We start from the raw sequence: 17217 nt of genomic DNA, 5'->3' as shown, positions 1-17217 counted from the left end.
GGTTAGTCTTGATACTTACTGGGTACCGATCGTGGTGTACTCATACTACACTTCTGTATATTTTTATGCAGAGTCAGGTATTGAAGATATCGGACTCGATCAGAGTTAGAGCGGGATCTCAAGGATTCAAGATAGAGTTGCTTGGTCGTCGCAGTTCCTTGGAGTCTTTCCATTATATTGTACTGTTAATTATTATTCAAATAGTATTGAGTATTCAATCCTTGAGATCATTTCATGTATTCAGTTAGAGTTCGTGACTCAGTATTACCAATCTTGGGAGGTTTTCATATTTTATTTCGCTGTTGCTATTGTCAGGCGGATTATGAAAAGAAATGTGGGCACGAGGTGCCGTGAGTAAATAATGATGGTTTCGACACGTGTATTAAATTATATGTTTAAAAAAATAGCTTGAAATGTAATTGTAATTGGCTTACCTAGTCTTAGATACTAAGTGCCATCACGACACTTGTGGCGGGATTTAGAATTTTGGGTCGTGACATACTTGGGTTGCAGTAGTACACTTGCACATGCATACACTATAACATACTACTTTTACTATGTCATTAGTACGAAAGTTGATATTTATTGATTATGTCCATGTACTTTGGTATTATTTGCTCCATGTTGAGATTGTTAGCCTGTGAATATGCCAAGTGAATTATATTATTGGCACGTGATTTGTCTGTGCAGATCCACATATTGATAATATTGACACGTTAGTTGTCCGTGCAGATCTACATATTGATATTATTCACACGTGAGTTGTACGTGCAACACGTGAGTTATCCGTGAGATTATGATTTGAGATGTGGGCACGAGGTGCCGTGAGTATATGATGGTGGGTTGAGACCCGTGATTTATTATTATGAGATGAGGTACCACAGAGAGACTTTGTTGTGAAAAAAACTTGTGATACACAGCTTGATTAATTGATTGTCCTTTGTGTTCTTTATCTGGTTTTACTAATACATGAAACAAGTAACAACGCGCATCAGTCCCGAGGAACATAGTTATCCCTTCTTACAACTCAACATTATATTCGCCTATAGAGTTGGACAAAACTTATAGTCAGCTATAAGACATAAAATAAAATTGGAGAGCTCTTCCACTACACAGCAAGAGCCTATGATGACCAAATAGAGCAAGCAATTTCAGTGGCATAACTATGGCACAGTTGGAGGGAAAGAGAGAAGACGCATATAGTAACCACGTGAATCGAGCTTTCAAAGCACGCAATAGTTCGTTCAATCCCTCGGTACTTCCAACATTCTGCATCTTCCTTGCCCTGGAATAATGGAGGAAACTTTCATTAACTTGTAGCAATAACAGTTTTCACACTGATCTGTAGCATTAGGGGTTGTTCATTAGTATTCTACATCTACTACATATGACGACCACATTTAGTTCAGATATTTGAACATGACAAACACATGGAAAATAATTGATTATATATTCACTGTCAATGCAACATAAAGAATGAGATCTTACCAAAAACCAGGAAGCATTTGACAATAAGATTTTCCAAGTGACAACCCAAAAGCTAATTTCATCTTCTTCTCTTCCGGCCCTTACCCAATTGCCCTGATTTAAATGCATGCTCTTGTTCTTGAAGAAAAGCAAGATTTTTCCCATGTTTCTCATACTTTTCTTCGGCTAGCTAGTAGGGCCTTTTCTCTTTCCTTCGCCTCGGCCAAGAACCTATTATCCTTGACCAGTTCACGCGCAGCACCTTTAGCTTCCTGTTTCAGACGTTTCGTCAACTTTTTCATTTCAGCATGCTCACGATCTGGATCATAATCTCTACCCTTGACAAAGCTGTAGAAGTAGATGATCAGCAGGTGATTAAGCTCAATAGGAAACAAACAATTTGATTCGTTTAATTTCAGATAGTGCAGTAAGAAAGTATATCACTTCGCCTCAAATTTCGGATTAAGCATCCTGATGGACACGGGCTTTTTCTTCCGCTTTTTCAGTGGTTGACGCAGCATGTAAAGTTCCTGAGCCTTCGTGTCAATTAATTGGGAAACATCCTTGATTTTCTCCCTTAATGCATCTGGAATATGATTTTCTCCAGCCAATTTGCATAATAATTTTGAAATTGGCATGAGAATCTCAGGAAAAGAAATAAGTTCCTTATATACATTTACAAATCCTTGCAGTGTTTCCAGAACTGCTACAAGCATGCTGGCCCTGAATGAGAAACCATATAATCGCATCAAGTTCCAGGTTCCCATAAAAGCAAATTAGGTGTAGAATTTCTAGAAGAGATACTTGTTATGTTAACTAGCTGATTGACAACCATAATATTAGGATATTGAAAGTTAGAATAACAAATCACATCTTCAATGGACCTAGACAGAGACTTATTGAACATATTTCTAATTTGTTTCAAGTATCTTAACATAGAGCCATATTTAACAATTTAACAAACTTTGGGATTCATCTAATAGATTTGTCCATATGCATGTCAATAGAACGCTAACTAACCTGTAGTTATGTGGAAATACTGAGAGTCCTCTAGTAAGTCCATCAGCGTAAGAAAATCTAAAGAATCCATCTCCACTTTGCTACTGCGTATACAAAGCAAAGACCCAAGTTCCTTGATCTCCAACTGCAGCACAAGAACATGCCTGTCAATTCACAAGTGGAAGGATGCAACCAAAACACATCCCAATGACAATAAAAAGTATTTGCAAAATAAGAAAAGGGCGATGGTTAATAGCTTCAAGAATTAGATTAGCAAGAAGAACATCATAAGCTTCAGCTAAGCCAAACCTGGGAATTAGACCGCTGTTTTCTGTCTAAAGCCGCCATCAGCAAAGTTTGAATAAATACTATAGCCTCAGGGCAAGAAGTTGATATCCATAAGTTTGGAGAACTAAGTTCATATGATCATTCTGTAATTGCAAACACCATCAACCAGGAAGAATGTTTTTGAGAATAAATGAAATAAAAACCAAAAATTAATCCCAAAATGTGTGTTCCTACGATCAACCGATCTTTAATTTCACGTGCTGTTTGACCCACAGTTGAGGATAAATCACACATAGCTACCCTAACCAACTTGAGTCGAGTGCAGTCACTCATAGGTGCAAGGGGGATGACTAGTTGACTATTGCTAATAATCTGGTTCCATTAACCTGAAAAAGTCCTAAGCAAGATACTCCCTCTATTCCAATTTGTTTGACTGTGTTTGACCGAACACAAAGTCTAAGGAAGAAACAAAGAGTTTGGATAATAAGCTAAATATGCACAAAATTACAAAAATTACACATAGTACCAAGTTAAAGTATTAGTTTACATTTCCAGTGGAGACTGCAACAAAGCCGTACCAATGACAAGATGAGAATGTTTAAGTTAACTACTTCCGAAGTATAAAAAGGTGCAATCTTTTTGGAACATACAACAAAAGTTATAATAAATAGGGAACAAGGGAGTATTAGACAGTGGGCTTCGCTCAGCTCATTGGATAAATTGGTGATCACTTGGATACGTGAGGTACTTCTATATCACTACCTGGGTTACCTAGCCTCTAATTTGCCCGGGCTTATGGTGTCAAAACGAAATGATATGGGAATAAGTTCTTCATATCAACTCATTAAACCTGCAAAGAATTAAAGAGACCGAATTGCGAGATACTAAATAACATCATTCCGACATTACCTATGAGTAGGGTGACAAACGGGCGGGTCCGGCGGATATGGACAAGTCGAAAGCGGGTAATGCAAAAAACGGATAAATTATCTAACCCGACCTATATTTAATACGGATAAAAAAACGGGTTAACCGGCGGATAATATGGATATTCATATTATCCACGACTTCTTGAATATAATCACTTTTAGAAAATTCTTAGTCTCCTAAACTTGAGAAACCCTCAATTTGAGGCTTTACGATTGTAAAAGTTAAACTCATTAGTTTACCAAAATCTTTAGAAGATCACAAATGAAACTAATAAGAGATATACAAGCAAATGAGCAAGATATTGAAAATGTTTGCAATTAAAGTCGCGACTTAAAAAGCAACTAGCTCTCTAAGGAATCACTGCTCTCACAGACTCACACTTGACTAAAATGATGTATTAAATACAAAACTAGGCAGAGGAAGAGGGAATTTATTCATCAAAAAACTAAGCAGGAAGAGGGAGAAACAAAGGAGATAACTATAAATAGTTTCAAAGATAGATGAACTGACAAAATTAGACCAAGGAGGGTAAGTTGCAGAAGTTTACTACGGCACACATACTATCAATAAAGTAAGAAGATATATGCTAGGCTGAGACAGTACACTACACATCCAAACAAAATTCCAGCGCTCATAATCTAAACAAATGATCAATTTCAGCGCATGGGAGATAAATGAAACATGGTATCCACTTACACTTAGAAGCAAAGAGCACAAGAAGGAAGCAATTGCAATATCTCTTCCACAAATGATGGGACACCGCATAAGGTATTCACACATTAGTAGTATAGCAGGAGTCATGACACAATGGCGAAAATCAGAGCATGGAAATATCATGGACCAAAGCCTCAACCGAAAGATGGTCTTCAAAGATGGCCAACTGCTTTTTCCTATGAGGATGGATGAAACGAATTAAACACAAGAAGTAAAGCCAAGGAATGCAAGCTGAGATAGAAAGAACAACTAAAGAAACAAACAGGTTATCAAAGCCAACCTGTATTCTTAAGATCTTCACAAAACTGTGCCCTTGTCCTTTGTAGCCTTTGGCGAGCACATATAGCTGCAAAGTATGGAGTCGCTGCACTCATCTCCATCAGCGGCTTTACAAGCATATTTAAAAGCTTGAAATTCAATGGCTTCTTATTTGCCAACACAGCGAAATATTGCAGCAATACCCCGTAAAAAACCTGACGAAAGAAACAAGCTGCTTATAAAGCAATTGAGGTTGCAAAGACTTGCCCCCCAAAAATGACTTATCTATATGTACCCATAACCTTATCATCTAACAACACAACATGCATTTTTGATCAATCGTACAGATATATTCACATACAGTTAAATGGTGAATACTCTTAAAAATTCAAGGCAAAACTTCATACCATTTGTTCACACAAAGGAAAAGGAAGAAAGTCTCAGAAGTCAAACATCAATCTTAAAGAAATTACAGTGAGAACAGAGTATCATACTTGCATTTTCTTTTTATTCTCTGCTGCGACAGTTATTGCATTGAATGCACGAATTCTCCTAATTGCTTCCATAACTTGATCATCAGAACAATTGTCTATCAATGAATTAAACTCCTCAAGGGTTTTGGGGGCTTCAATTGTATAGGGAAGTTCGTTTTGCCGATGCTTCACGTTCACTTTTTCTTTTTCGGTTTGTAAAGTGCCAACTTGTTTTCCCTTGATGGATACCTCCTTATGGCCCTTTATTTTCACCACCTTCTTACCATCATCACCAAAGCCTTTGTCATCATCCTCTAGCTCGGTATCAATAATATCATCGTCACTTTGCTCCCAGTCCTTAATAGTCTGTGTCTTTCCTTGTTCTTCATCATACTCGTCACTTCCTTCATCTTCCCCATCGTCACTTCCTTCATCCTCATTCCTCACCATCGTCCTCGTCACTCTCTGAATCCCCACTAGAAGCAGCATCTTCACTCTCAAGTTCATTTTCTTTCCTTCTCAAAATCTCGCCAATCCAATCCATCTTAGTTCTAAGCACCTCCTCAAGATCGTCCCCAAGATCATCGCCAGATACAGTTCTTGGGTCTTTAACCAATTTACTGTTATTATCAGATGCATTTCCATCTTCATCACTCTTATCATCAGCAGCAGCCATTCTCTTCTGATGTTCTTGCTGAAAAATGATAAAGCTTTTATTAAAAAATATCTACTATAACCAAAACATAAATGCTCCTTATCCAACCAAAATGATGCCTATCGTAATAGCGTTAGATCTTTGAAATAGTAATCCAGCTAAATTTCCTTGCTAAGGGAATTTATTGTGAGAATGTGCTCTAAAAAAGCAATCACTACTAATACACAGTAGCCAGTTTCCTGATGAAGGCATTAAAGAACACTAATGATTATGCAAGAACATCAACCACCGAGCAGACAATGAAGTCATGCATTACAACCACTTGAAAGCACATATGGATAATATTAAAGCTGTATTGGTAAAATATGATATGACACGTGGCTGATCAAGAGGAGGAAACGCGGAATTCAAGATGGGATGGCTAAGAACCGAACACAACCACTCTGCTTGTCACCGGAAAGGATAGCGTTCGTAAAGTTGCATTAAATGCTCCGCGTCCAGTAGCATTTACCAAGGAATATTCTGCAGCATTAAGATGATGGTCCGTTAAAGAGAAATTGACATTTATATTCACCGTTACATCTTCATCAATGACCCTCATAATTGACATTAAAGGAGGGAATGATCCTAAGATCTTTTTCCATAGACATAGTTATAAATAGTGAGCTCATTTACCATTAGAAATGACAATTCTCTGGCTAAACTTACACTGTATTATATACAAAACTTAATACAATTTTATTTACTTGCTTGTTGATTTCATCATTGCTGTGCCTAGAAGCTTTGTTCTCGGAATTGTCATGTCTACCGTTTCATCTATATTTTAAGGCTAAGTATTATATATTTTTTAATTGTTATATTATTTCAAGATCAAATTAATTCACTTATCAAAAAAATACGTATAAATTTAACTGTATCGTTTTACGAATAAACAAAAGTATCTATATTAAAATTAATCAATAGAAACAGGATCCTCAGTCCTCAAAAAGAAAACGCTGTCAAAAGGAGTTGAGTTGGTCTGGATAATAATTGTGCAATTTACTAATAGAACAAGGAGCTCTAGATTCTGTCATAGCACAGTCATACCTCCAACAATTCCAGCCGTTCTTTCTCCTCCTGCGCAATTTCCTCATGAGTCTTTGACCGGTCATGGGCTAGCACGCATTTCACGGCTCAAAATCCAACCCGTCGTAATGATATCTAACCTTACCCGTTAGGTAAACCAAAATAACAACAATCTGATTCAAAGGAGATTTACCCGAGAAACTAAAGATATTATAACAAATTTTATTATATTTCCCAAAGACTGCTAGTACAAATCATGAGTTCTAAGATTTAAAATTTACAAAGCTGGTATGAAATAAAATACATCATCTGTTTGAAATATACATGGACAGACTAATAATTCTAAAGCTGCCAAGAATAAGAGGCAGTTATGACCGGATCGCAGGCACATCTTCAATGCCAGCTCTCACCATACGCAACAATATCAACATTCAAAATCTACACGGAAGGTGCAAAAGTGTAGTATGAGTACAATCGACCACATGTACTCAATAAGTAACAAACCTAACCTTAGGTTGAAAGTAGTGACGAGTTTGGACAAAGGTCAGAATCCAACATCAACAGTCAAGAAACAGCTCAGAAAAAGATAAATGAAACAATGCAAGTACTAACTCAAAATATGATACTCCGCTCGTTTACAATTTTCGAAAAAATAAGTATGCATTTTTCAAGTATAATAGTAAAACCCAAATCTTTTACCGAAATCACCAAAATATATGAGTGAATTTGAAAACTGTGATTTTTTTCAAAAACTTTTTTCCACATTAAGAAATTTCATTATCAAATGGCATGAGGAAAAAATACTTCTTTATGCCTATATGTCAAATATGTATGTCAAATGCAATGCATCACTGTGATGAACTCATGTGCTCATACTTTCAGAGTACTCAATCTCACTGTCTCGAACTCTCACTCATCATGCTCAATACTTAGCATACTCAGTCACTCAGCACTGTACACGGCAGATCCAACCCAAATTGAAATAAATCCTCACACTCAGTCACTCAGTACAGTATATGGCAAATCCAACCTAGGAATAATCCAGTCCAAATATAAATAGTAATTGCGCTCACTGTCGGTGTGCAAACTCCATAGAGGCAGATCCACCCCAAGCGTTATAATAAGTCAAATCCCGGCATGAATGAATAAAACAAGCTACGGTATGCGGCCTGATCCCATAAATATCCTCACAATTAGGCCCTCAGCCTCACTTAGTCATCAATCTCTCCAGTCTCTCGGGCTAAAAAATGCCAAGAACATCAGTCCAAAATAATGATATGATGTATCAATAAATAGCAACAGAGACTGAGATATGATATGAAGTAAATAAATATGACTGAGTATGAAATTACAGTTTAAACATATAACTCAGCAGTAGAAATAACCTCAGCGGGTCCTAATAATACCAGCATATGCCTAAGCATAATTTTTAATATGAGTCACAACTGAGTTTCGCTAACACGTGAAAAATACATGGAAAAATAACAAGTTATTTTATTACACAGCTCCACGAAATTGATTGAGTTACAATTCGCACGGTATACGTCCACACGCCCGTCACCTAGCATGTGCGTCACTTCAAAACCAATCACATAACACGTAGAATCAGGGGTTCATACCCTCAACTCAAAGTTTAGAAGTGAAACTTACCTCGAACAGGCCGAATCTAATACCGAACAAGCTAAACAATACTCCAAAAATTTCATTACGCGCGTATTCTGTTGGGTCAGTGAAAACAAAATTTTCCTCTACGCGATCGCGATTTACAGGCCCATTTTTCCCATTTTACTCTTCATGATCGTGAGCAATTCTACGCGATCACAATGCACACTGTTGTAGCCAAAACCAGCAACAAAAAATTACCTAAAAATGGTCCGAAACCACCCTGAAACTCACCCGAGCCACTCGGGACCTCGTCCGAATATACCAACAAGTCCCATAGCATAATACGGACTTACTCGAGGCCTCAAATCACACATAACAACATCGAAACGACAAATAACACCTCAATTCAAACTTATAAAATTTTCGATCTTTTGTTTTCCAAAACTCGTGTCGAACCATATCAATTCAACTCAGAATGAACTCAAATTTTGCGTACAAGTCCCAAATGACATAACAAAGCTACTAAAATTTCCGGAACCACAATCAGAATCTGATATCCTAAAGTTCAACTCCCGGTCAAACCTATGAACATTCAAAACCTTCAAATTTTTAATTTTCGCCGAATAGCACCAAAACCTTCTAGAAATATTCAAATGAAATTTTGGGCATATGCTCAAGTCCAAAATCACCATTCGAATCTAATGGAATCATCAAAATTTCGATCTGAGGTCGAATACTATAAAGCCTAACTTGGTCAACTCTTCCAACTTAAAGCTTCAACTATGAAATTCATTCTTCAAATAGTTGAACGGAATGCAAATGCTCAAAATGACCGGTCGGGTCGTTACATTCTCCCCACTTAAACATACGTTCGTCCTCTAACGTGCCAAGAGTTGTTCCTAAGCCTTGAGATCACTGTGCCACCTTACCACGCACATACTCGGGGGGTGATCCCACGTCACCCTAGTCCTGACAACACAACATAAATGAAGTTCATTACTTTATCCTTAGTCCGTAAACCTTAGAATCCAATTTCCAACATCCGAAATTTTCTACAAGACCTGAATCTTGCATTTACACACAGTATAAGTTTGAACAAGCAGTATTAAGCCTTAACCATAACCCAAGATATAATCACATAACATACCACACAACTCGCATACTCGTAGCATAATCCCAATCACAGTAACGACTAAAAACAAACCCGGTACCAGTATTAAACCCTAAATGAAATAAGACCTCATTCCAAAACCTTCGTACCTGCCAATAATGAAATAAACATGTAGAATATCATAACCACTTATTAGATCAACAAGTCATGGAGCTTTCTCTCGTTCGACAAGGACCATAGCCAATTATCTAAGCTGACTTCTAAAATTATTCCTCACAAACACACCGTAATCAACCTGACAATACCCATTCTAGGTCCAATGACCTTATATCATAAGATACAACTATTCTAATGACATGCCACACCGATATAACTCAAGCCACAAACCGTGTAATCCGTGCACATGTCACCTTGCTCATGACTTGTAGAACCTATGAACCTAGAGCTCTATACCACCTTGTCACGACCCAAAATTTACATAGTCGTGATGGCACCTAACCCAACCCGTCAGGTAAGCCAATTAACAACTATCCAATTTAATTAATATTTAACTGATTTTAATACACTCCCCAAGGACTCGTAGTACAAATAATGAGCTTCTAAGATTAGAATTTACAAAGCTGATATGAAATAAATACATCATCTGTTCGAAATGTACATAAACAGATTTTTATAAATCTAAGGCTACCATAAACAAGAGGCAGCTACGACCGAAACACAGGTACATCTTCAAATCCAGCCCTCGTCGATCACAACAACATCAATATCCAATATCTGCACGCAAGGTGCAGAAGTGTAGTATGACTACAACTGACCTCATGTACTCAATAAGTAACAAACCTAACCTTAGGTTGAAAGTAGTGACGAGCTAGAATAAAGGTCAGGGTCCAACACCAATAGCCAACAATAGTTCATAACAACATAATAGAATATATCAGTGAAATCCCAAATCCTTTATCGAAATCACCAATTCATGAGTAAGTTTGAAAAATGTGATTTTCCCAAAACTTTCAACATGTAGTTGTTTCATTTTTAAATAATATGAGGAAAATACATCTCTATGCCTATATGTCAATATATAGGAGAAGTCATGAATGACGCAATATCATACAACATGAGGAAAAATGCATCTCTATGCCTGTATGTCAAGTGTGCATGTCAATGCGATGCAACTCAGTAATAAAACCATATGCATACTCTGAAAGTATCATTTCACTCAGTACTCACAGTCACTCAATCCTCCCAGTCACTCAGTCCTCACAGTCACTCAATCCTCCCAATCGCTCGGCACTTGCACTCGGCACTCGCACTCAGTAGGTACCTGCGCTCACTGGGGGTGTGTACAGACTCCGGAGGGGCTCCTTCAGCCCAAGCACTATATCAAGCCAATCATGGCATAAATCAGTAAAATATACTGCGGTGTGCAACCCGGTCCCATCATAAATCAATATATATAAAGCCAATATGACCTGCTGCGTCGTGCAGCCCGATCCCATAAACATCCTCACCATCATGCACTTGGCCTCACTCAGTCATCAATCTCTCCAGTCTCTCAGGTTCTCAGTGTCATGAAAAGAATTAACCCAAAAATAATGATATGATGTATCAATAAATGGTAACAGAGACTGAAATATGATATGCATATGAATGCGTATGACTGAGTATGTAAATGCAATGTAAGCAGATAACTCAATAGCAGAAATGACCTCAGTGGGTCTCAACAGAATAATCATGTAGTCTAGACATGGTTTCCAACATGGATCGCAACTCAATAGCTCTAGTACATAGAGATTTCATGGTTACAAATAAGATCAGGTAATTACACAGTACCACAGAAGTAACAGAGTTACAATTCACACGGTGCACGCCCACACGCCCGTCACCTAGCATGTGCGTCACCTCAACACCAAACACATAACACGTATATTCAGGGTTCATACCCTCAGCACCAAGTTTAGAAGTATTATTTACCTCGAACAAGCCAAATCTAATGCCGAGCAAGCTAAACAATACTCCGAAAATTCCATTCCGCATGTATCAAACTCTGAACGCCTTCATATCTCCTCAATTCCACACCAAATGAATCGAAACTAGTCAAATAACGTGCAAATTAATCAAAATATACTCCAATGCTTGCAATTTAACAATTTATAAAAATTCCTAACTCCGCTCGAAAAATCGACAGTGGGGCCCATGTCTAGGAATCCGACGAAACTCACAAAATTGGACAACCCATCCAATTACGAGTTCAACCATACTAATTTCACTCAAATCCGACTCCAAATCGGTATTCAAAACTCAAAAATTCATTTTATAAAATTATAGAAATTTCCTTCGATTTCTCTTGAAGATTCGATAATCATACACCAAAAATAAAGATCAATTCATGAAATATAATCACAAGGGAGTCAAGAACACTAACCCCAAGTTATGTGGAAAAATTCCTCTCCAAGGTCGTCCCAACCAAGCTCCAAAATCCGAAAATGGATAAAAAATGTTGAACCCTCGAATATAAGGCATTCTGCCCAGCGTTTTCGCATTTGCGGACACTAGGTCGCATCTGTGACCATCGCTTTTGTGTAACAAGCTCGCATCTGCCAGACAGCCTTGGCCAGCAGTGATCTCTTCTACGATGTCACTATCAACGCTTCTGCGTGCAAAATTCCGCATATGCGGTTCCTACCCAGCAGTGCCCAGTCCGCTTATGCGAAGCGGTTGCATCAACAACCCAAAAATTCCAGCAGCTTCCAAAAATTTCAAATCGATCTGAACCACGTCTGGAACTCACCCGAGCCACTCGGAGTTCGAATATACCAACACGTTCCATAACATCACACGGACCTACGCCAGGCCTCAAATCACACTTAATAATACCTAAATTACAATTGCACCTCAAATCGAACTTGATGAACTTTGAACTTTTCAACTTCCATAACTCGTGCCGAAACATAGCAAATCAACCCGGAATGAACTTAAATTTTGCGTACAAGTAATAAATGACATAACAAATTTGTTTCAATTTTCAGAATTGGATTCCTACCCCGATATCAAAAAGTAAACCCTCTGGTCAAACTTCCAACTTTAATTACCTATTTTCGCCATTTTAAGCATAATTTAACTACGTACTTTTAAATAATTATCCAGACGCACTCCTAAGTCCGAAATCACCATACGGAACTATTGAAATTATCAAAACTCTATTCCGGGGTCATTTACTCATAGTCAACATCCGGTTAACTATTTCAACTTAAACTTTAAACCTTAGAACTAAGTGCTCCAATTCATTCCAAAACCTCACCGGACCCGAACCAATTACCCCAGCAAGTCATATAACAACTGTAAAGCACAAATTGAGCAGTAAATGGAGAAACGGGACTATAATACTCAAAACGATTGTCCGGGTCATTACAACACCAATAAGCAATAATTCAATGTACTTAAACATGGAAAATGACTCAAATGAGAGAACCATAATGCTAGTTCAACAAGTACCACCACAACACAATGCTATGAACTCATCACCCATAGAGGAACCAAAGCACATGAATCTAACACAAAGGACCATATCCCAACACAACTCTACTGCAATGGGTGACCCATCCAAACACCGATCTAGTAACAATAACCAGCTCTCCTACGGCTCACATCAATATCAACCACGCAACTCACGTGCTACACTGATAACTCACATGCTAAGTATCAATACCTGGAGCCGCAAGGACAACTCACGTGCTGCACAGACAACTCACGTGCTAATCATATTCTAACAACCCAGCCGGTCATTTTCAGTATTATAGTCTTGTTCCCATTTTTACTACTTATTCTATGCTTAATTGTTGTTATATGACTTACCGGGGTAGTTGGTTTGGTTTCGGGAATATTTCAAAATGAGTTGAAACACCTAGTCTCAAGGTTGGAAGCATAATTTTAAAAGGTTGACCGGATGTTAACTTATGTGTAAACGACCCAGGAATAGAGTTTTGATGATTCCAATAACTCTGTATGGTGATTTTAAACTTAGGAGTATGTCCGGATAGTAATTCAGAGGTCCGTAGTTAAATTTGACTTGAAACGACGAAAGTTGGAAAGTTAGAAGATTTGGACATTGAGAAGTTTGACAGAGAGTTAACTTTGTGGTTATCTGGATCGGATTTTGGTTTCAAAAATTTTAATAGGTCCGTTATGTTATTTATGATTTGTGTGCAAAATTTGAGGTGAATCGGACTTGATTTGTTAGGTTTCGGGATCAATGTAGAAGTTGGAATTTCTTCGTTTTCATTAGGCTTGAATTAGGGTGCAATTCGTGGTTTTAGCATTGTTTGACATGATTTGAGGCCTAGACTAAGTTCATATGATATTTTAGGACTTTTTGGTATAGTTGATTGAGGCTCTGAGGGCCTCTGGTGGATTCCAGATGGTTAACGGATCAAACATTTGACTTAGAGGAAATCTGGATTTTTGCCTCTGGTGTGACCGCACATGCGAAGGTTTTGATTGCAAGTGCGAAGCCGCATGTGCATAAAAATCATCAAAGAAGCGGCCAGGTATGGAGCTGGGCAGTGCTTGCAGGTGTGAAGGTTTTTCCCGCACCTGCGAGGTTGCAGATGTGAAGTGGTGATCGCAGAAGCGGAAAATGGATAGGGGAGTTGCCTTCGCAGAAGAGACGAACTTTGCACATAAGCGCGTCCGCATGTGCAAAATCTGGGACCGCAAAAGCGAAGGAGATGAGGTTAAGTGAGTTTCGTAGGTGCGTAAGAATTGACTGTAGAAGCGGTATCGCGAAAACGACGAAATAGGCCGCAGGTACGAAAACCCTGGGCAGTGTATATGTCGAAGTGTCCGAGATTCTTTCTCATTTTTGACCTTTCAAGCTCGGTTTGGGGCAAATTCCGAGCGAGATTTTACAGGACTTCTTAAGTTAAGTCACTTGTGATTAGTTTAATTCAATAATATTGAATTATCACTAAATTGTCTGACTAGTTTACGTGACTTTGAGGTGTAATTCGAGAATTTTGGCCTAGGGATTTAAAAATAAGAATTGGGGATTTGAGGGACGAATTGATGTCAGAATTTGGTAAATTTGTTATGGTTGGATTCGTGGTTGAATGGGCATTCGTATTTGCTAACTTTTATCGTGTTCCGAGATGTGGGCCCTACTGTTGACTTTTTTGATTTTAATTTGGAAACTTACCATTTTTATATGGAATTGATTCATATACTTCGTGTTGATTGTATCGAATTATTTATTACTAGATTCGAGGCGTTCAAAGGCTAATTTGCGAGGCAATGTCTTATTGGAATATAAAATTGCACGGTTTGAGCTAAGTAACACTTCTAAAGTTGGTGTTGAGGGTATGAAACCCTGAATATACGTGTTATGTGTTTGGTGTTGAGGTGACGCACATGCTAGGTCACGGGCGTGTGGCCATGCACTGTGTGAATTATGACTCAGTTAATTTTATGGTGCTGTGTAGTTATCAGATCTTGTTTTATCTATGAAATTTCTACATGATGGAGTAATTGAGCTATGATCCATGTTAGAAACCATGTTTAGGCTATATGCTTATTTCGTTGAGACCCGGTGAGGTCATTTCTTAGTCATATTCATTCATTTGCATATCATATCTCAGTCTCTGTTATCACTTGTTGTCACATCATGTTATCATTATTTGGGCTGATTGACATGAGATTTGTGAGTCCGAGAGACTAGAGAGATTGATGACTGAGTTGGGGCCTGAGGGTTGGATTGTGAGTGATAATGAAGGGATCGGGCTGCATCCCGCAACATGCCATATTGGCTTTATATGTATTATTATAATATGGATAAGGTTGCCGCCGCAACATGCTCTATGGACTTTATATATATTATTGATGGGATTGGGTTGTACACCGCAGCAGGCCATGATGGCTTATATTAGCGCTTGGGCAGGATCTGCCCCTCCAGAGTCTGCACACCCACAGTGAGCACAGTTTCTATTGATTCATGCCAGGATTTGGCTTATTATTTACATTTGGGTTGGATCTCCCTTGTACAGTACTAAGTGATTGAGTGTGATGAATGAGAATTGAGATAGTCAAGTTGAGTACTACGAGAGTATGAGTACGTGAGGATTTCTTTGTATTGCATCACATACGACATGCACATTGGCATGTAGATATAGCGATGTCATATTTCTCATATCATTTAGACTCGGTCTATTTTTCCGGTTTGAGCTTTAATTGTTAAACTTGAAAGCATGTCTACCTTTCTGTATTGTTATTTCTATATTTGGACTATACCTGTTGAGCTCGTCACTGTTTTCAGTCCAAAGGTTAGAGTTGTTACGTATTGAGTTAGTTGTACTCATACTACACTCTGCATTTCGTGTGCAGGCCCAAGTACTTTCGAGCATGGTGGTTGCTGATTTTGGAGCTTTATCAGTTCGGAGATTCTCGAGGTAGCTGCTTTGGTGTCTGCAGACCTTGACTCTCCTCCTTTATCTTATAGTTTTTATTATACTGTTTTATCTTTTTAGACAATGTGTCAGACCATGTTATTGTATAGATTCTCATGTACTTGGTGACACAGATAGTGAGGAGACGTGCTATCGAATCAGACGTTCGACCATTAGCACCACCAGCTAGGGCCACGAGGGGCCAGTGCCGTGATAGAGGCCGAGGTGCAGATCGTACAATAGCTAGAACAACACCTATTGACCCACTAGTTGCTCCAGCTCAGGAGCAGGCTCCAGATGTAGTTGAGCGGATGTGACCAGCTCATGCACCAGTTGTGCCCCTTGTGATTCCGGGCCTTCAGGAGACTTTATCTCAAATATTGACTGTTTGCTCTAGCCTTGCTCAGGTGGTTTTAGCTCAGGCCGCACCAGTTACTTCTTTGGACGGGGGAGGTACTCATACTCCCATTGCCCGTACTCCAGATCATGGGGTGCACGAACTTCAGGTGTCGAAGTTACCACTACTCTAGCCGGTTGCAGTTGCTCAGGCCCAGGTGGATCCCATTATGAACGATGAAGAGTAGAAGAGAGTAGTGAGGTTTGGGAGGCCCAAGCCTCGAAATTCAGCGGGGATGAGTCAGATGATGCCCAACACTTCTTGGATAGATGCCAGCTGATACTTCACACGACGGGTATTCTGGAGACTAGTGGGGTCTTATTCACTACTTTTCAGCCTACGGGGGCAACCTTCAGATAGTGAGAGACATATGAGAGAAGCAGGCCAGTCGGTGCTGCACCACTTTTATGGAATGAGTTCTCCGTTCTCTTCCTGGAGAAGTTTGTGCCACAGACCCACAGGGAAGAGCTGCGCAAGCAGTTCGAGCAGCTACATTAGTATATCTATGACCTAGTATGAGATGAGATTTTTAGAATTGGCTCTCACGCAGTTTGGTTTGTTCCCACAGAGTGGGAGAGGATTAGGAGGTTCACTGATGGACTCAACTATCAGTTGCATTTTGTTATGACTCTGAAGAATGTAGTAGGTGCTAAGTTCGATGAGGTAGCTAACATTGCTCGGCAACTAGAGATGATCCATAGTCAGGAGTTCGAGGAGAGGGAGGTCAAGAGGTCTTGTGGTTCGGGTAGTTCCAGCGGTGTTTTTTTTTGGGAAAGTATTATCACATAAGGGTCGTCTTTATAGGCCCGCACAGATGGCTT

The 17217-nt window shown here is 38.9% G+C and overlaps 1 protein-coding gene across 1 annotated transcript; it reads right to left on the bottom strand.

Annotated features, from left to right (window-relative positions):
• Positions 1 to 1517: 1517 nt before the first annotated feature.
• LOC104108673 (uncharacterized) lies at positions 1518 to 6933 on the bottom strand. Its single transcript, XM_070187282.1, is given in 9 exon segments — positions 1518 to 1660; positions 1662 to 1815; positions 1912 to 2203; positions 2497 to 2611; positions 2776 to 2869; positions 4385 to 4564; positions 4675 to 4871; positions 5151 to 5823; positions 6871 to 6933. Coding segments are annotated over 8 exon segments (1632 nt in total). The 5' UTR covers positions 5637 to 5823; positions 6871 to 6933; the 3' UTR covers positions 1518 to 1546.
• Between the last annotated feature and the right edge of the window lie 10284 nt (positions 6934 to 17217).

Source organism: Nicotiana tomentosiformis, chromosome 10 (assembly GCF_000390325.3).
Source record: "Nicotiana tomentosiformis chromosome 10, ASM39032v3, whole genome shotgun sequence".
NCBI lineage: Eukaryota > Viridiplantae > Streptophyta > Magnoliopsida > Solanales > Solanaceae > Nicotiana > Nicotiana tomentosiformis.
The sequence above is the reverse complement of the archived record's forward strand: the minus strand, read 5'-3'. Positions and strand labels throughout refer to the sequence as shown.